The sequence below is a fragment of the Erpetoichthys calabaricus genome, chromosome 2 (assembly GCF_900747795.2).
Source record: "Erpetoichthys calabaricus chromosome 2, fErpCal1.3, whole genome shotgun sequence".
Taxonomy (NCBI): domain Eukaryota; kingdom Metazoa; phylum Chordata; class Cladistia; order Polypteriformes; family Polypteridae; genus Erpetoichthys; species Erpetoichthys calabaricus.
This window is the reverse complement of record NC_041395.2, coordinates 295,059,330-295,079,873: the sequence shown is the minus strand read 5'-3', so window position 1 is coordinate 295,079,873 and position 20,544 is coordinate 295,059,330. Positions and strand designations below refer to the sequence as shown.

Here is a 20,544-nt window from a genome sequence, read left to right as displayed (position 1 = left end):
TAAAGCCCATGGCTGAAAGTTTACAATATGTGAATTTATATTGCATTTATGAAGTACTCAGATCATTTGTAAATCTTTACATGTTACCCAAATAAATATAAGAATAGCAAAAATATAAAATATACAGATGCATACAGTGTACTGTATGATATTCTCACTGCATCTGTCTGGATTTTCCTTTAGCCCCTCTGATTTTTCTCCCACATGCAAAAGTTTGGTTTATTGTCAATTCCAAATTGGCCTCTGTGTGTGTGAGTGGGCTCTGTCACTTATTTTATTTTCAGATGTAAGGAATTTCTTTATTTACGACACTTTTTAAATGAAAAAGTTAACAAATAAAGGCAATAAAACATGAAAAAGAAATTGCGAGAATATAGAGTAGTTTGGATGTATAGAGTGTATCTAACATTATTTGAAAACGACATTTTAGGTGTGGAGGTATCCAAACTAGAAATTTTTATGAAAACAGCCTTTTCCATTTGTGGAACATATGTCATTAGTAGTTAGCAATGACTCCAATGGGTTTGTAGTTGGAAAATTTTAACTTTATTGTTATTTGAGGATTTTGTTTTGTTTTGTTTTTTCTTTCCCCTATTGCTCTGATTTCCATTTCACAACAGCATGGTATGAGCCAGCTGGTTTGCATCAAAGCTTTCTCTAGCTATTATGGAAAATCATTTTTGGGTATATTTGGCTGCCAACATTTCCATGTGCCAGTGCTTGCCAATTTTCTATTGAAACAAGATTCAACAGGATTTTTTGTTTCATTTTAATAAATTATGTAAGAGTGAGCTGTACCTTAGAAACAATGCTGGAGGTCACCTCAGTGTTTCTATGAAGTCCCTTGTGAAAGGACTGTGGGTGACAGTTTTGGGAAAGGCTGCCCTACATATTAAGAAAATAAGGAAACATAACCTGTTGTTAGTGTGCAAATGCTGCTCTAATTTATTGAGCTTATGGTAATTGTAAGAATTTATTTACCAGACTGGCTTTTCAAGTCTTAGCCCATTTGAGTCTACATAGGCTTGTTCAGATGCATATGTAAAATTAAACTATTTTAACATGAAAGTGCTTCGTATGCAAACTGGGAATTGAATTATACCATATAATCAATAAAGAGATTCAATATGCCTATAAAGTGATTGTGACATATGGTGCGTCCCAGACTTTGTTTTATATAGTGGTTTTTTATGGTGAACAAAAACCATAAAACATAATACATGGCTTATAACATGTTAATTTACACATTTCTACAAATGCTGCATGGTCTGGTTTCAGTATGTGACTTGCTTGTAGTCGCATTGTAACCACAAGGGGGCAACACTGAGCCCCAAAGCACAGACACAATGTTAACCAACACAACTCTGGATAAAATCTAAGAACCTTATTTCTCACCGGTACCTCTTTCTGCCCTCCTGGTGAATGTCATCCACTGCCTCCCGACTCTAACTCCCTGAGGTGAGGCTGCAGGCTTCTTTTAAACCCACCCCAGGACTGCTTTCAGTGTGATTACACTGGTTGTCCAGAGTACTTCTAGGACTTGTGGAGACCAGGGCAGTCTTTCCTTGGCAGTGCCCTCTGGCAGCACACAAGGACTCCAGTTCCCATTCTACCCTGAAGGTTTCTTAACTGGGATCAGCCCAGAAGAGCATTGCCACCTGCTGTGTTGGGGAATAACCTGTTCCTGGCATCCACCATCCCTCAATCCATCCAGTATTCCTTGTTCCCAACCAGGACTAAGATTGTAGGGCACCGAAGATTGCAGCATAAAAAAAAAATCACTCTCAATCCCAGTCAGGAAGCCCGTCCGTCCTCATTGACACTTACACATGATGAGTCAGTCATGGTGATTTAGAAGGTGTGCTTATGTTTATCATCTGATGACACTGCCTGTTTGCATCTCATACCTTTGGGCTCACTGGCAGCAATTTTATATCTTCTCTTGGATATAATGTGGATAGTTGCTTAGTTTTGGTTATTTGTCACAACAAAAACATTAAATATGTCATATAGACATGTAGTGTTGCCTTTTTGCCATATATCACAAAGGCAACATCACTATTTTTTTTTTACATTTTACCATCAGTAAAGCAAGCATGTACTGTATATAATGCATTCCAGAATATACATTTCACAGACAAGACAAAATACTTAAATCAGAGCAGAGCACAGGCTCACATGGATGACCTTTAGACTTCATAGCATAACTCAGTCAATGCAAACCATACATCTGTCATTGTGAGGCTTTGAGCGAGTCTCTTAAACTTTCCGTGTAAGCTACTACACCAGGTTACTATACAGTAGCCACTTATTCATATTTAGGGTCATAGTGACCACAGCACAAGGTAGAAAACAACCCTAGACAGAATACCAGTCCACTACAGAGCAGATTCATACACAAACTTTAACAGACTTACTAAAGTTCAAGTTAAAACTGCTATCAACAATTTTGCTGTAGCCCTATACTTGTAAATTGCTTTGGAGTGGTGATCAAAATGTAATCATATAATATAAAATAAAAGTTTTTAAGAATAAGCAGCACGGTGGTGCATATCCAGCGTCTAGTGTTTGAACCTTGTGCCTGGTTGTTGTATATGCAGTCTGCATGTTCTTCCCATTTCTTCAAGTGATTTTCACCTCATCCCTGTGCATGTTGGGTTCTGAAATAACAGTGTGTAATTGTTAGTATATGTAAGTGGGCCCTGTGATGGATGAACTGGTGCCTTCTTCAGGATTGCTTCCTGCCTTGCACCCAACACATAACCCTGATTTTGATTAAGTAAGTTTGAGAGTGTGGTTTTATGTTGTGGTTTTTAAGAATATATTGCTGCCTTCGGGTGGCCTGTCTGTCATGATCCCTTTCTATTAGCTAGAATCAGCCACACAACAATTACCTAATGCCACTTGGTCATACCAGTGCTTACTGTCCAGGAACTTCTGCTGCTTCCCAATAAGAGAAGAAGACTGATGCTGGGTGACTTCCAACTACTGACCTCTGGTAGTAAACCTCTATAATTAGTTTTATTCAGTAATACACCGTGTGCCCCACCTGAAAACTGCTGAGTTGAAGTTATGGCCTGTATAGCAAAGGATATAAGGACAGGCTGCATCAAGGTAACTAAGCGAGTCAAATGTTCATCCTTCCATTTACTCAACCTGTTTCTTTAAGTTAGTGCCAGTCCTTGAAGCTTTTGGAATAAGGCCACAACCAGTACACAGATATGTTTTGGTTTTATTTTTTGTTATTCAGGTTCTACTTCTTTCTCTTCACCTTTTCCCACTTCTATGTGGGGTTAATGTGCTTGATCAACATTCTCCATTCACCTCAGTTTTGTACAGTCAGGCCCTTTCCCTTCAATTCTTCATTTTACTTTATTCATCCACCTCTGCTTTGGCCTCCGTCACTTTGTCTTCCCCTGTAATTCCATTTCCATCACAGTTTTGTCCACTACTTTCCTGTACTTTCTTAGATATCTCTCCCACTTTTGTTGTACCTCTGATTGTCTCGTTTCTTATTCTGCCACTCATAACCTCTCCTGTGCTCTCTTTAGTGTCCATGTCTCAGCTCCATACATAATTGCTGGTCTTCTCCCATCTTAAAAACCTTCCCTTTTACCTCCACCTTCTTCGATCACACAATAGTCCTGATACCTTCTAATCCTACCACTGATCCTAGATGTTTAAATGTAGATATTCTTTCCAATTTCTCTCCCTGCAGGCTAACGTCTGAATCCTGATCATCATTAAACCTCATATATTCTGTCTTCTTCCTATTTTATATTCTTCCAAGTTCCTCACCACCCTTCTCTTTCCTGGTGCTACATAACACACAATGTCATCAGCAAAAAACATCCACCAGGGAGATTGTTGTTTTCTTATCCCATGACTCAACACAGCCATAACCTGATCAAAGAGGTAAAGACTTAAACAAGAGCCTTGGTTCAGACCTACTCCAACTGGCATCTTGTCTGTTACCCCAGCACTGGACAGTCCTCACCCACTTCTCTGGTACTCCTTTCTCTCTCATGCACCTCCAGACCTCTTGATGTGGCGCTCTATCATAAACCTTCTCCAAATCCATAAGCACCATATGCAATCCTTACTGTTTTTCTCAATGCTTCTCTATGAGCTGACTCGCTATAAAGACAGCATCAGTTGTTCCACTACCTGGCATAAAACCAAATGGCTCCTCCCCTATGGTAGTCTCTTCCCTAAGTCTTTTCTCTATTTTCATTGCACAGTATGTGAGATCAACTTTATCCGTCTATAGTTTTCCTTGTATAGTATCCCACTATGGTTTTTGTGTTTCTATATATTAACACTATACAGTATAGTAGTACTATTTATTAGTCTAAGAAACAAGAATGTGTAATGAAAATAGGATATCCCATAGAGGGAGGTCCTTACATTCCATGAAAGCCTGCCGGTTAGCTTGTAGCTTGGCATTTTGTTTTACGTTCGCCGGAGTCTGGTATTCAGTACATTTCAAGGCCAGCAGTTCAGCTTTTAGGTCCTCCCTACATATTTGAGCGTGCCACTTGGAGAAGCTGCCTGAGACACTGTAAGCTCTTTCCTAATTCCTGTTTTTTGTTAGTGGGCTTACTTCATACACAGGAGAGAACTTGTGTCAGGGTGGGTGGACCTCTCTCACAATCCAGCTAGCATTTCGTTGGACGTTTTTTTTTTTCCCTTGGCAAGATTACTTGTCTAGGGATCAGACATGATGACTGATTTTCTCCACTTTGAGAGCTAAATAATAGCCATGTTTTACACATTTTATACCTGATGACTTTGTTTCTTTTGGAAACTACGTGATAATGAAACTAGTGATGTTTTATTCAAGTCAGCACCACTCTTCTTTTTTTTTTTTTTTTTTTTGCCTGCTCCAGAACTTCTTTATCTTGCCTGAAGAAGGGGCCTGAGTTGCCTCGAAAGCTTGCATATTGTAATCTTTTTAGTTAGCCAATAAAAGGTGTCATTTTGCTTGGCTTTTCTCTAGAAATAGTAAAAAAGCCAGACATTGTTTACATACAATGCATGCACTTAAAGCCCAAATGTGTTTCAAAAAGGTAAAGCAAAGGTAATAAGGTACTGGGAAGATTTAAAAAAAAAAAAAAAAAAAATGTTATATTTTTTTCATTTTGGAAACTCAGTTATAGATTACATTTTATGAGCACTCCTCACGGTATACTGACTCCCCTTGGCCATGGCTGTTTCTGTCCAGCTCTGTTTTGCCTAGAGCTGTTGCAATAGGCTCAGGTTTTTGTAACCCTGAACTGTATAAGTGCGTTTGAAAATGGGTTGATGGCATTTAAAAAAAATTACCCAAGCTGAACTTGTTGCTTTGCTGTGAATGGTTGCTTAAAAACATTAAGCAGTTGTCAGAAACAACATATGAAGGCTTTTTTATTCATTGTTTTTGATGTCATTTTTTTGTCATCACCATCATCGCTTTCACTCTCTCTATCCTGATGAGGTTTGGGGTAGCAAAATGTTTAGTTTAACCTGATCAGGCCACCCTACTCTCAGCACCTTCTTCATCCCCTCCTGGGGAATTCCCTGGCACTTGCAGGCCAGCAGAGAAAGAGTGACCCTCTCCAGTGTCTACTGGATCTTCCCCAGGCCTTGTCCCAGTGAGCCCTACCATGAACACCTTTGGAGGTAAGCACCAGGGAGGTATTCTAACTTCATGCTCAAAGTACTTAAACTGGCTCCTCGTGACCTGGTGAGGCAGCAGTTCTACTGCATGGTCCTCCCGTATTTCTGATCTCCACAACTAATCATGGCGAGCAAGCCAGAAGCCATGTCTAAAGGAATCTCATTTCAGCCAATTGCATTTACAATTTCATTTAGTTGATAACCAACCACAGCTTGTGAACATACTGTAGGTCAGAAATGGAATGGACACTGACCATTAAATTAACAGGTTAAGGACTTGGCTCCTGGGGGTGTCCAGGACGCACATTGAACAGACTCAACCCGATTCCCACTCAAATACAGGGACTGAATGAAAATTACCACTGGCTGAGTAAAAACATATTCTAAAAAGTGACTCCCACAAGATATTAATGGGTCATAAGCTTTTTATAATCGTATAAATCCCATGCGGGGAGAATTAGAAAATGCCCATGGCCTCTCACATATTTTTGCCTAGGTATAAAGTTGTTCCACTATCCTTCGGTCAGAGCAGAATTCATATTGTCCTTTCTGGATCTGATGTTCAGCTATTAGACAAAGTATCTGTTTTAGTAATTTGGCAGTGAGGCCTAGAAGAGTGAGTCCTCATTCATCTGAAACATTACCATCTTGTGCTGTCCCCACCTTCAACGCGTAATTGAAGAGACACATCCATATTTCTAGTTGGATCTCATCCATCCTTACGACAAAGCTGTTTAATCAATGCCTTTGTCACACACATGGATACAACCCCAAATAATGTTACTGGAACTGATGCCTCTGGGTTTAGAAGTTCTTCAAAATGTTCCTTCTGCCTCACGACTAACAGTATAATACCCGTGCTAAGAACAGCCTAGGTGACATCCTGCCTACTTTCTCTGAGTTGTCCAGTGACTTGCCAGAATTTTTTCAAGGACTTTCAAAAATCATTCTCTTTCTCTGACCAAATTCCACATACACATGGGCTTTTTTTGACTGCTGTAAACACTACATTTTTGCCATTCCAGTACCTTCCAGCCAGATCTGGAGAATCTCCTGCTGATATTGTATAGCATGGTAGCCACCCTGACAGGCACTAACTACCCTCTAGCCATTCAGACTCTACATATCTGATCTCTTCTGACATGCAGAAGTTCCTCCAGAGGGGAGAGTTGAACTGATTCTGATCAGAGGCACCCACTACACATTTCCGACATAACTTCAGTGTCTATATAGGTCTTCTAAGATGGTCCAGTGGGCACTCCATATGCTTGAACCAACTGAACACCAAGTGGTAGTTAGTTGCCAGCTCGGCATCTCTCTGTCTTTACCGAAAAGTCCAGAATATTGGGCCTTAGATCAGATGAGCCTACCATAATGTCGATCACTGACCTCTCAACCAAGATAACCCTTTTACCAAGTACTTTTATGTGGAACCTTGTGTTCACCATTTGGGTTCAGAACAGGCAAATGGTTACACCTCTGTGAATGGGAACTTTTTAAACTCCAAATCTAATACATCTGAAAAGGCCAAATGCTGTGAATAGTTGTTTGATGCATATAAGCAAGCAACAGTCAATATTTTTATCTCTGCAATGCGAATTTGTTTTAGGTGGGTGGAGGGCAAGTGATCATCTGAGAGACTGTAAACCAGAAAGATTGAGAGCTTTTACTGTACATATACTAACACCAGTGGATGGAGTGATCGTGTCATAGTCTGAACATTACTGGGCCTAACTAGTATGCTCATTTAGCTCAATTATTTATTTTTATTTATACAGTGGTCTTTACCTTAGCCAGATACAGTTTATCGGAGCCATTGGCATAGAAACTATTTCTTTAGTAACACTCTACATGAAATGTACATTGGGTATGATTCTGGCTCTTGTACTACTGTATTGATTTGTACTTTGTTCTTATTGTTTTAGACTCATGTTTTGTGTTGTGTTAATGTTGAAGCAAGTAAATTTCTTTCTGGAGATAGACGAACAGATAGATAGATAGATAGATAGATAGATAGATAGATAGATAGATAGATAGATGGATCATTATGTATCTGGCTGGCTGCCTAGCCTACTATATTTTGCGAATACTTTCTAAGAAGAAATTAAACTATAGTCATTCACTAGTTCATCTGAGAAGCAATATGACAGGTTATGTTCTGTTCTTACTGATATGAATGCCCTATTAATTCAATCTTAAATGTATTTAAAAATAAATGGGCTCATTGCAGAACTGCTGAGTTTTTCTGCTTTCTTTTCATTCCATAATCATTCTGCAAGTGCACACAAGATGCATGAAGTTTGAACCCACCAACTCCCAGCTGAGGAATGCAGGAACTGGCAGTAATTTATTGGGGAGTTTTCCTAAATGCTGAACAAGTAAGCTTCCCCACACGCCAACAGCACTCTGTGAAATGAAAAAGAGGGAAAAAATAACTTAAAACCTTTCAGCTATAGGCCTGCCTTCACATTTCCAATAAAGTATTGTACAGTAACGATCATCAGACCTTTTTCTTTGAACAGTCGCATATTTAAGCACCTAAAGTATGCTTTCTGGTGTTCTCTAAAGCAAAACATCATCTGTTATCAATATCCTTAATAAACATCAGACTGTCATTATTAAATTGTTAAAACTGATTTTTTTTTTTTTTTTTCCCTCTTTCCTTGCTTGCGAGTCTTATCGTGCCTGGCTTTTTACATTAAGGTTGTTGTGGTAACTGTGGTATGTATGTGATGTCTGCAACAACAACAACAACATTTATTTATATAGCACATTTTCATACAAAAAGTAGCTCAAAGTGCTTAAAAAGTAGCTCAAAGTCTACACATGATGTGTTTTAAAATTCAATAATGAAGTCATTTTCTAAGGTTTGTTTTTGCTATAACTGCAGTGGATGGCTGTTCGTATTTTATTTTTGTTTATTGTTTTGTTTTCTTTGTATTTAATTGATCTTTTTTATAGTAAACTTATTGCTGACAAGCTCATTTTATATTTTGTAGCAAAATGCATATAGAGAAAATCACTATCCATCCATCCATTATTCAACCCGCTATATCCTAACTACAGGGTCACGGGGGTCTGCAGGAGCCAATCCCAGCCAGCACAGGGCGCAAGGCAGGAAACAAACCCCGGGCAGGGCGCCAGCCCATTGCAGAGAAAATCACTATATAAATGTAATTAATTACTACTGAGAAAAGCGCGATATAAAGGTAATTAATTATTGTTATTATTATTATACAGTCATATGAAAAAGTTTGGGAACCCCTCTCAACCTGCATAATCATTTACTCTACTTTCAACAAAAAAGGTAACAGTGGTATGTCTTTTATTTCCTAGGAACATCTGAGTACTGGGGTGTTTTCCAAACAACGATTTTTAGTGATGCAGTATTTAGTTGTATGAAATTAAATCAAATGTGAAAAACTGACAGTGCAAAAATTTGGGTCCCCTTGTAATTTTGCTGATTTGCATGCATGTAACTGCTCAACACTGATTACTTGCAACACCAAATTGGTTGGATGAGCTCGTTAAGCCTTGAACTTCATAGACAGGTGTGTCCAATCATTAGAAAAGGTATTTAAGGTGGTCAATTGCAAGTTGGGCTTCCCTTTAACTCTCCTCTGAAGAGTGACAGCATGGGATCCTCAAAGCAACTCTCAAAAGATCTGAAAACAAAGATTGTTCAGTCTCGCGGTTTAGGGGAAGGCTACAAAAAGCTATCTTAGCTGTTTAAACTGTCAGTTTCAACTGTAAGGAATGGAATCAGGAAATGGAAGGCCACAGGCACAGTTGCTGTTAAACCCAACAGGTCAGGCAGGCCAAGAAAAATGCAGGAGCGGCATATGCGCAGGATTGTGAGAATGGTTACAGACAACCCACAGATCACCTCCAAAGACCTGCAAGAACATCTTGCTGCAGATGGCATATCTGTACATCATTCTACAATTCAGCACAATTTGCATAAAGAACATCTGTATGGCAGGGTGATGAGAAAGAAGCCCTTTCTGCACTCACGGCATAAACAGAGTCGCTTGTTGTATTCAAATGCTCATTTAGACAAGCCAGATTCAATTTGGAACAAAGTGCTTTGGACTCATGAGACAAAAATTGAGTTTTTTGGTCATAACAAGAAGCGCTTTGCATGGCAGAAGAACAACAGCGCATTCCAAGAAAAACAACTGCTACCTACTGTCAAATTTGGTGGAAGTTCCATCATGCTGTGGGGCAGTGTGGCTAGTTCAGGGACTGGGGCTCTTGTTAAAGTCAAGGGTCGAATGAATTCAACCCAATATCAACAAATTCTTCAGGATAATGTTCAAGCATCAGTCACAAAGTTGAAGTTACGCTGGGGTTGGATATTCCAACAATACAATGACCCAAAACACAGTTCGAAATCTACAAAGGCATTCATGCAGAGGGAGAAGTGCAATGTTCTGGAATGGCCGTCACATTCTTTACGAAAGACTTGGGTGTGATAGATTAATTTTAACTTCAAACTGGCCCTGCATATGTTTGTGTGTTTGAATGTACCTTTTGTGTTTGAATGTACTTTTTGATGACCTGGTGCCCCATCCCATGCCCAGTGTGTCTGAGACAGGCATGAGCTCCAAGGTTAACCTGAACTGGATAAGCAGATAAGCAATATCAAGTCATGCTTCATTTCTTGTAAGCCGCATAGAATTTGACTTTGAATTATTTTAAGTTTCATTGTTTTCATATCTAATATCTTAATATACAACCTTTAGTCAGTTAATTATATTTATGAATTCTTTCATAGTGGTTTGTATTTAAAGTATATAATAATATGAAGTAATTTGTTAATGGGGTGAATATCTACAAAACAATAAATGTTGTTTCTTCTGATATAATTTCCACAAACCTTGACTTGCATGTTTCTCACTGTGAGGCACATAGAGTTAATTTGGTATTGCTATACAAGGTAGGGAAACAGTAATTTAAAAGAACAAGCAGGGATGTTACCAATGCCGATATTAGCTTGGAAGGAGAGTCTCGCCAATGGGTGGTGTAACAGAAAGATATGATAGGTGGTATAGACAAAAATGAGTCAAAAATACTTAACAAGAGAGAGAGGCAGTGGTGGCTGAGACAGGAACATACAACCAGGCCCTGTCTGGCAGGTGGTCTGACATTCTGGTGGGGGTTATATCTCACATAAACCAAGGAGCTGAAGTGAGGCCAGTGGTTAAATGTCAGAGCCAGAAACACATCTGGGCCACTAGAGGACACTCAAACCTAGATGAGAAAGAATGGGGTTATTAAATCATCTCTCTAACAGTGTAGGTGGCTGTTGATCTGCAGTGCACACTTCGTCTGTTGAAGTCAATGGAAGGTTTGAATGTTCAGGACCCTAGAAGCCACTACAGGGAACTCTAGCTTGTTGTTTATTGTGTAAATACTATAACGTGAAGATTTTAGTGAAAGGTTTTACCAGCATGTGCTAATCACCATTGGAGTTGCCAGTTTGTGTAAAAGCACTTCTTTGGGGAAAAGTGCAGACTCTATGCCAGCAGTGATGAGATTACTGAATTAATAATGTAGTAGTGCTAAGTGCTATTTTTATGTTAAACATTATAATTAAATTATGTTTTGTTTATTTCATTTCATAGTCGCTATCTGAGAGCTATCACAGTACCCTTTGCAAGGCAGTTAGCAGTAATACTTGCTGTCTTAGTTTCCATGGTGATGCTACTGTTTTAAGTTATCTTGCATCAAGTATGAATATATTTTTTCAGCAAAGTTTTCTTTAAGTCTTTTTGTGCAGATTCTACAGATACAGATGGCACATTTATTTTGGTGCCATTATGATTCAGAAAGTGCTAAAACACATCATTCATCTGCATTCCCTGTTTTTTCTTCCTTGTGTTTCTGACAGTCCAATGAGCCATGGAATCTGGTACACTGGTGCGTGCCGTGTTTGATTTTCGCCCCAGCGTCCCTGAGGAGCTGCCTCTCTTCACTGGGGACATCATCGAGGTTCTTGGCATAGTGGATGAATTCTGGCTGCTGGGCAACAAAGATGGTGTTTCAGGTATTTATTGCTTTCCTCTTTTAAATTACAATTGAAAAAAATGTGTAAGTCTAAATGCTGGAGTTCAGAATACAAAGGAGAAAACATACCTCAGGCATAGAGTGTCATGTTATTTTCAGCAACCAAATATCTTATACAATAGAACCTCAAATTGCTTTTTATTTTAGATCCCTTACAGTATAGCGCATATTAGCCGTTTCTCGATGTGGAATAAATTTTTTACTTCTAATATTAAATATGGGTCTACCCCCCTTTATTTTATGCAGCCAATTATGATGGAAGCCATGACAGAGTATTTTACAAGCTAATGCAACCCAGTTTATCAGGACACATAGTTTAACTATTAGTCCTGGCTAAGTAGTAATATGTATTTGAGGCCATTATTAGCCCTGTGACCAAAGGGGATATTCTTTTAGCTTAGTGGAATAACACTCTAGTATGAAGCAAAAAGCAGTACCTGTAACCAAAATTCAGTTCTGCTTTTGTACAGTAGCTTACTGTTGCATTGCTGAGAGCGACTCTTCCTTTAACCCACAACAATGTGCAGTCCACATTTTATATATTTTTTTTATGAATAACAACTTAAAAAACTTAAGATGAACAGTATATTATTTTAGGCCAGCTTGGTAGCTTGCTAAATGTATTACTGAGTTAGTGGTGAGACGTGAACTTGTGAGATTGTGACCTGAAGTTTTATTTGCCATGTGTGTATAGTACCTGTGTTCTTTTGGTAACAACACAAAAGAAAGAAAAGGAGCAAACAGACCCAGGTATTCGTGATACGTACCACATCCTCCTCGGGAGTACTTGGTGTTTAATACTTCAGCACAGTCAATGGTACAAATAGTCAGCTGTTTTTTCTCAAGCTAAGTCAATAAATAACTAAAGTAAATAATTGCTCGCATTGTGTCCCTTACATAAAGAAAATAAATGAATGGGAGAATGCAATGCAACTGCTTTAAATATATATGCAGTATGAAAATTAAGTAAGTTGACAACTGGTTTGCTAACAGATTTCTGGATAACTAATAATAAAATGAAACTCATAATTAACATTTCCCAAGGACACTGATATGTATTGAAGCAGATTGTTTAATGATGCAGTTATTATATCAAAATACCACCTAGCTACACTTTTCTATTTAATGCTAACAATATTTCAATTGGAATCACTTTCCTTTTTTTGTCCACATGTATATTTGTGGCATTTGTAATGAAGTCTGTCATTCCCTGCCTGTCTGAGTGCAAACTTGCTAGCATTTACTTTTCTATTTCAGTATATTTTTCAGTAGTTAATTATGATTGCTATTGAAGACTGGCATCCTATTGTGGGTTAAATACTGCCTTGTGCCCAGTGCTGCCAGTACAGGCAAACCCTATCTGGTTTGATTGCATCCATTTATTTTCACACTTGCTTCTAGTTCACAATCTTGGAATGTTATGGTGATGACTACCCCAGGAGCATTAATTGAAAATGATTCAACCCTGAATGGGGACCAATCCATCATGGGCCTCAACACAACACACTTTCCCATACTGAGCCAACTTAGTATTACCAGTTTACCTAATCATTCTGTGACAAGGGGGAGAAAATCAGTTTACCAGGAGGAAATTATAAAACATGCACACTATTTAAATAAGGACTCAGCCAGGATTTATTTGTAAAGCAAAATACTTAACCACTGGTCCACCATGTCAAATATTGATTTAAAAGAAATGAAATTAATGTAGTGTTTGTTAATTTATTGAAACGATGAATTTAGGCTGATATCATATTACATGACTTTGACTTAGAGAGCATGTCATACTTAATGACCGTAATTGCTGGATCTTATTGCCATGAGGGTGTCAGGTTACATAACCAGAAAGTGCAGGGAGTGATGGATTACATGGTTCCCTCACAACATCATAGCTCAGCTTCAGACTTTCTATCGTGTGACAAAAGTACTATGAAGTCAACATGTTTTGGTAGCCAATCAGTGTTACAACAAAGATGAGATGCTAAATTAAGGTGTTGTCTCCAAAGCTCCACACTCCTGTCCTATGTTTGTGTGGTGTGGAGCACACATTTTGTTTAATTTCTTGATGTTGTCATTGCTGTTCTGTGTTCTTCTTCTTCTTTTTTTCTGAATTTGTTTATACTGTTTCTCTGTTTTTGAGCACTTTGTGCATTGTAATTCTGGCTAAGTACTCATTGGTTGTCCAGTCTTGCACACACAGGAGCACACAGCTACAACTTGTGACAAAATCAGACCAGTTTGATTTTGTCATGGCTAGTATCTGATTGCTATAGGTGATTCTCTGGAGATGTCACACTTCATAATTACTGGTGACCTGACTTGCATTACACCAATCCTTCACCATTTACCTTCCAGGTGGGAAGTCCACAAGCTGGTTCCATGAAGCTACTCCACCATAGCCGCTTGCAAGCACCATTTCCAGTCCTGGTGGAGGTAGTGGGGAGTGCCAGAAGTGTTGGTTAGGAATGGCTCAAACTCTGAGGCTTAGGTTCCTGTAGTATTTAAAAATCTCTGTAATGGCAGGGCCACATTTGTGGATGAGATCCGACTAGAAATACTGAAGACACTGGATATTGTGGGGTTGCTTTGGCTAACATGCTTCTTCACTGTTGTGTTGAGGGTGGGGACAGTGCCTCAGGATTTGCAGAGTGGAGTGGTGGTTCCTGTTTTTAAAAAGGGTGTTTAATAATATATATTTCAATTAATAAGGGATCACATTCCTTAGCCTCCTTGAGAAAACCTATGCCAGGGTTTGATTGTGTCATGGCTAGTCTCAGATTGCAGTGAGAGTAGGGAGCAGGTCGTGGAGACCCTAGAGAGTTGGAGGTTTGCTCTAGAGAGGAGAGGAATGGAGATCAGTAAGAACAAGACAGAATACATGTGTGTGAATGAGATGGAGGTCAGAGGAATGGTGAGGATGCAGGGAGTAGAGTTGGTGAAAGTGGATGAGATTAAATACTTGGGATCAACAGTACAGAGTAATGGGGATTGTGAAAGATAGGTGAAAAAGAGAGTGCAGGCAGGGTGGAGTGGGTGGAGAAGAATGTTGGGAGTAATTTGTGACAGACACGTATCAGCAAGAGTGAAAGGGAAGGTCTACAGGACAGTAGTGAGACCAGCTATGTTATATGGGTTAGAGATGGTGGCACTGACCAGAAAGCAGGAGACAGTGCTGGAGATGGCAGAGTTAAAGATGTTAGGATTTGCATTGGGTGTGACAAGGATGGACAGGATTAGAAATGAGTACATTAGAGGGTCAGCTCAAGTTGGCCGGTTGAGGGACAAAGTCAGAGAGGCGAGATTACATTGGTTTGGACATGTGCAGAGCAGAGATGCTGAGTATATTGGAAAAAGGATGTTAAAGATAGAGCTGCCAGGCAAAAAGAAAAGAGGAAGGCCTAAGAGAAGGTTTATGAATGTGGTGAGAGAGGACATGCAGAGGACAGGACGATATGGAAGAAATGATCCTCTGTGGCAACCTGTAACAGGAGCAGCCGAAAGAAGAAGTAGTAGTCTCAGATTGCTATAACTGATTCTTTGGGGATGTCACATTACATAATTGCAGATCATAGATGTGCATTGTAACTGCCCATGGTTCACTAAGGTTTTGCACAGCAAATGAAGGCTAGAACTGAATATTGCTGGCAAAGTTGTGTAGAGTTATGAGGTTTTATAGTACACTGATTTCACCCATTAAATCATGTCTGTGATTGGCTGAAACTAATGTGATGAAATTGAAACAACATCTCTGGTTAGCTGAAAGAAACATAACTTGAATAAACTGTCACTACCATTTACTAAAATGTCATGTCCTGTAAAACTAAATAGGAGATAGCTTACATAAAGCAAGCTAAAAGCTATTAAGTGAAAATAGAAATATCACTGCCATATCAATTAAATGAAAGCTGAAATTTGACTTAATAATTTACAGCACTCTTAAAATTCATAATTTGTGTCAAGTGAACATAATATAATACAATTCTCAGTGTTTTGGAAGAGTGTGTATATTAAAACTAAAACTGTTTTAACTTTTATAGGGCAAATTTTGAGCAGATTCGGCAAAGTCTAAGGAGTATAGACTGGGATAAGTTTTTAAGTGCGGGGACAGTCGAGGAGCAGTGAAACAGGTGTAAAAACATTTTGCATATAATGCAGGATAGGTACATACCTAAATTTGGAATTAGGAAATTTAGAAAAATTCTGTAGTAGGTTAATAAAGAGTTGAAAAACAAAGGAAAAAAACTGTTTAAGGCGTATAAGATTAATATCTCCAATGTGAAATCATAGGGCATATGAGAACATGAGGGCAACCATTAAGAAGGATGTTAGGGAGGCTTAAAGGCACCTACAAAGGAATATAGCAGGCAAAAGATGACCCAAAGAGATTCTTTCAGTATTTTAGTAATAAAAGAACAGTCAAGGAGGAGATGAAGTGCATCAGGAGTAGTAAAGGGGAATTAAAAAATACAGACAGTGAAATAGCAGATGCTGTAAACTCACATTTTTCTGAGGTCTTCACATGTGAGGAAGTGAATAACCTCCCAGTGGAGGTTTTTGCAAACTATAGAGGGAGACATACTGTTCAGATTAAATAGGTTGAAATCAAACAATTCACCTGGACCAGATAATATTTACCCTCAAGTTCTTAAGGCGGCGGCACGGTGGCGCAGTGGGTAGCGCTGCTGCCTCGCAGTTGGGTGACCTGGGGACCCGGGTTCGCTTCCCGGGTCCTCCCTGCGTGGAGTTTGCATATTCTCCCCGTGTCTGCGTGGGTTTCCTCCGGGCTCTCCGGTTTCCTCCCACAGTCCAAAGACATGCAGGTTAGGTGGATTGGCGATTCTTAATTGGCCCTAGTGTGTGCTTGGTGTGTGGGTGTGTTTGTGTGTGTCCTGCGGTGGGTTGGCACCCTGCCCGGGATTGGTTCCTGCCTTGTGCCCTGTGTTGGCTGGGATTGGCTCCAGCAGACCCCCGTGACCCTGTGTTCGGATTCAGCGGGTTGGAAAATGGGTGGATGGATGAAGTTCTTAAGGCGGTTAGTGAGTACATATTTAAACCCTTGACACATGTTTTTAGGAAGTCACTGTGCACTATAAAAAGGCTGACTGGGAATATCCAAGGAGGTATAGGCCAGTAAGCTTAACGTGCATCACAGTTTAATTAATGGAAGAAATTATTAAGGATAAGATTGAGCAACACTTGGCAAGGGCAGGAGTTTTACTGAATAATCATCATGGATTCAGAAGAGGAAGGTCATGTCTTACTAACATGTTGGAATTCTATGAGGAAGCAACAAAAGGAAATGATCAAAGTGGAGCATATTTTATTATTAATCTTGATTTCCAAAAAGAATTTGATAAAGTGCTATATGAGAGGTTGTGAATCAAACTTAAAGAAGTGGGAGTTCAGGGTGATGTTTGTAAATGGGTGCAAAATTGGCTTAGACACAGGAAGCAGAGGGTTATGATGCGAGGAACCTCATCAGAATTGGCTGACGTTAAGTGTGGACAGCATACAGGCTTGGGCAGATATGTGGCAGATGAAATTTAATGTAAATAAATATGAAGTATTACACGTAGGAAGTAAAAATGTTAGGTTTGAATACACAATAGGAGGTCTGAAAATCAGAAGGATTTAGAAGTCGTAGTGGACTTGACATTATCATCTGCCAGTTTTCAGAAGACATTAAAGAGGCTAACAGAATGTTAAGTTAAATAGCACAGTGTGTAGAGTACAAGTCCAAGAAGGTTATTCTCAAGATTTTTAACGCACTGGTGACACCTCATCTGGAGTACTGTGTGCAGTTTTGGTCTTCAGGCTACAAAAAGGACATAGAAGCACTAAAAAGGTCTAAAGAAGAGTGCTGAGGCTGATTACAGGACTACTGTGGATGAATTATGAGGAAAGATTAAAAGAGCTGAGCCTTTTCAGTTTAGGCCAAAGAAGTTTAAGATGAAACATTAAGATGAGACAGGAATTTAAAAATATTAACATTAAGTAACAGATCAAAACTTAGTTCTCCTTTTTGTGAGTATTTTCTGACCATTTTATAATTTAACTTCTTGCATGCTCTCCCTGTGTTCACATTGGTGTCCTGCCACAGTGCAATCACATATGGGTTAGGTGGACTGCCAATGCTAAATTGCCTCCTGGTTTGTGTGTGTGTGTGTGTGTGTGTAGTGTGTGTTCACCCTGTGACATACTGGAGCCCTGTCCAAGTGTTGTTCCTTCCTTATGCCCAATGCTTGTTGGCATAGACCCTAGTCCCCCCCGACAACCATACCCTGTATAAGTGGGGTTAAGGAGATTGATGGCTGGGTTTCATACACCTTACTTTATGATCATTATCACTGTGGCATGGTTTATCATACTTGCACTGCCATGTAAAATCATGCTCTTTCCTGCAGATAAGGTAGGGTTAGGTGGTAACAAGGTCATGACACAACTGCTAAACTAACAATGCACATCACAGTTCACTGAAGAACTAACATTGCTTTGGAAAGTTAAGAGTGAGGATTCTCAAGAATTTTAAACATTCAAATTCTAAAACCATTGTTCATGTCTTAAATTTGTTGATATATTAAGTACTGAAATTCTGTCTTTTTTGATGGCTGGGTATAATAGATTTGTAATGTTTTATATCATTTGCTTTGACTTAAGTTGTTATATAAATAGTGATATTTGTATTTATGTACAATTACTCATTTTTTATTTCTTTAAATTTGCAGGTCAATTTCCAAGTACCTTTGTGGAAGTTGTCACCATTCCAAAAGTAAAACGAGGAGAAAATTTGTATGTCTGCATCAGCAATTTTAACGCCCAAGACACTGGCAACCTTTGCATTAAAATAGGTCTGTGTCCTTACTTGTTGGGATTATGTAAGCAGGCAGCAATGTTTCTTTACTGATAGATTCTTGCCTACAGCCAATCAAACTTTGTGTGCCAAAAGAGATTATACAAACATAATACTGTATCTATATACAGTATAGAATATTATGGGGGTTATTCATTTTTTACAGCTATTGCTTCTTTTTGAATGTGACATTGTTTTCACTCTTTTTGAGAAAATAAATCCTATTTTTTCTATATCTTGTTTTATCAATAATCATGTTTGTACTCACACTGAGGTTGTCACATTTTTACATGGATATTTAAGAATGAACTGTGCAAGTTTTATTGCTAATGTGGAGTACGTATGAAAAATGAAGAGGAATTGCTGTAGCTGTTGAAGTAGTAGCAGTGGTGTTATATAATAATACCAGTAACGGTGCACTGCATGATAACGTGCAGTGAATCCACTTGACTTGAGCATTCCTAGTTTTCATCCTCTTTCTCTGTATGTTTATCATTTGTTTGCTCAAAGGTTGATGCGTTTGCTGCTTCTTGAGCAGTCTCTTCTTTTCTCATCCGTAGTGGCCTGCTTCTTCTCTTCTTTCGTTGGCATCTTTTCACGTTAAAACTGATTGTCAGTGTTTGTGTTACAATTACTTAGTACAGTCTCTTTAATTTTTTACTTAAGCTGGCACTCAAGTCTTCAATCTGCCTCAAGAATGATTTAAGATATGAAGAGGTAGGGGAAGTGACAGCGAAGGTGGTAGGGATGAGAACGGCGCCCATACGCATTCGCTGCACAGTCGTCCTTCTGGCCGCTGCCGAGAGTTAATTCTACAATAAAATAAAAAGAGGAATACCCTTGGAGGTCGATCATCACCCCGAAAGTGGACAGTAGATGTCACGTAGTATATGTGTACCAAATTTCAGGTCAATAGGTGAAACGGTTTGCGAGTTACAGGTGATTTAAAATTCTGGACAGACAAACAAACAGCCATGGTAGCGCATTATATATAAAGATACCCTGTATTTTACAGTATATAGTTGTAAATTGTGTTAGCAACATATGACATATACTGTATGTCCCCTCCAGGAACACTTGTGCCACACAAAAAAAGCCTGTTTTGACCCTAATTTGAATAGTTTTTTATTTTAGAAGTTCTTAATGACACACTTAGGAGTGGCCAATTTAACTTGCTGTTATTACTGGATTTTTAACATTTTGCCTGAAACCTTTTTTTTTTTTTAACCTGTCTTCATTTCCGTGCTTTAAGTTCTAAATCTTACCTCTTCTATCTAAAAAACAGTCCACCCAGACAGTAGTCATGATTATTCTTAATTTCCTGTGGGCACATAAAAATCCACCCAGCAAATTAAAGCTATGAGTCTTGATATATCTCAGTGGGTTTAATGCCAAGTGGCAGACTGTGCTGTTTGCCATGTTACATCCTGTCAAGAAACATGTCCAGGTGGTGTAAACTAATGACTAAGATGCTGAAATCTAAACCCCATTACTGACTTGCTGTGCGATCCTTGACAAATCAGTGCTCCAGCTGTAAAAATATAGGACCAACTGGATTCATGTACCTATTATTTGTAATTCAATTTGAAAAAAATTAGGCATTCTAACTCTCTACTGGCCCAACCAACCAGCAAGCAACTTTAGTTTGTGTGAGCTACTGATATTTTCATCATAGTATAGGACTGATTGTAATAGAACAAAATTTAGAGCATATTACAAGACTCATGCTATGTTACTTGTTAATATAGGATTTTCTGAATCACTCAGATTTGATATATAATGGCTTTTGTATATAATAATAACACATTAGCATAGGGGACAGTATTTATATTATTATTATTATCATTATTAATATTATTCTCATTATTGTGTTTGGGTCTTACAATTATGAAGTAGTTTGTACTTGTTTTCAGTATTTCATGTTCTGTGTTGATGCTGATCCAAGTTGGTTACCCTTCTGGGATCAA

General features: G+C 38.7%; 1 protein-coding gene across 3 annotated transcripts in view; it reads left to right on the top strand.

Annotated features, from left to right (window-relative positions):
• The window catches only part of dnmbp (dynamin binding protein), a 214,415-nt gene that overhangs the window by 66,334 nt on the left and 127,537 nt on the right, over positions 1–20,544 (top strand). For all 3 annotated transcript variants that reach the window (XM_051923721.1, XM_051923720.1, XM_051923722.1), the window contains exons 2-3: positions 11,552–11,707; positions 18,453–18,575. In XM_051923721.1, the coding sequence (XP_051779681.1) occupies positions 11,563–11,707; positions 18,453–18,575 (268 nt within the window). In that variant the 5' untranslated portion in view covers positions 11,552–11,562. The remainder of the gene's footprint in view (positions 1–11,551; positions 11,708–18,452; positions 18,576–20,544) is intronic.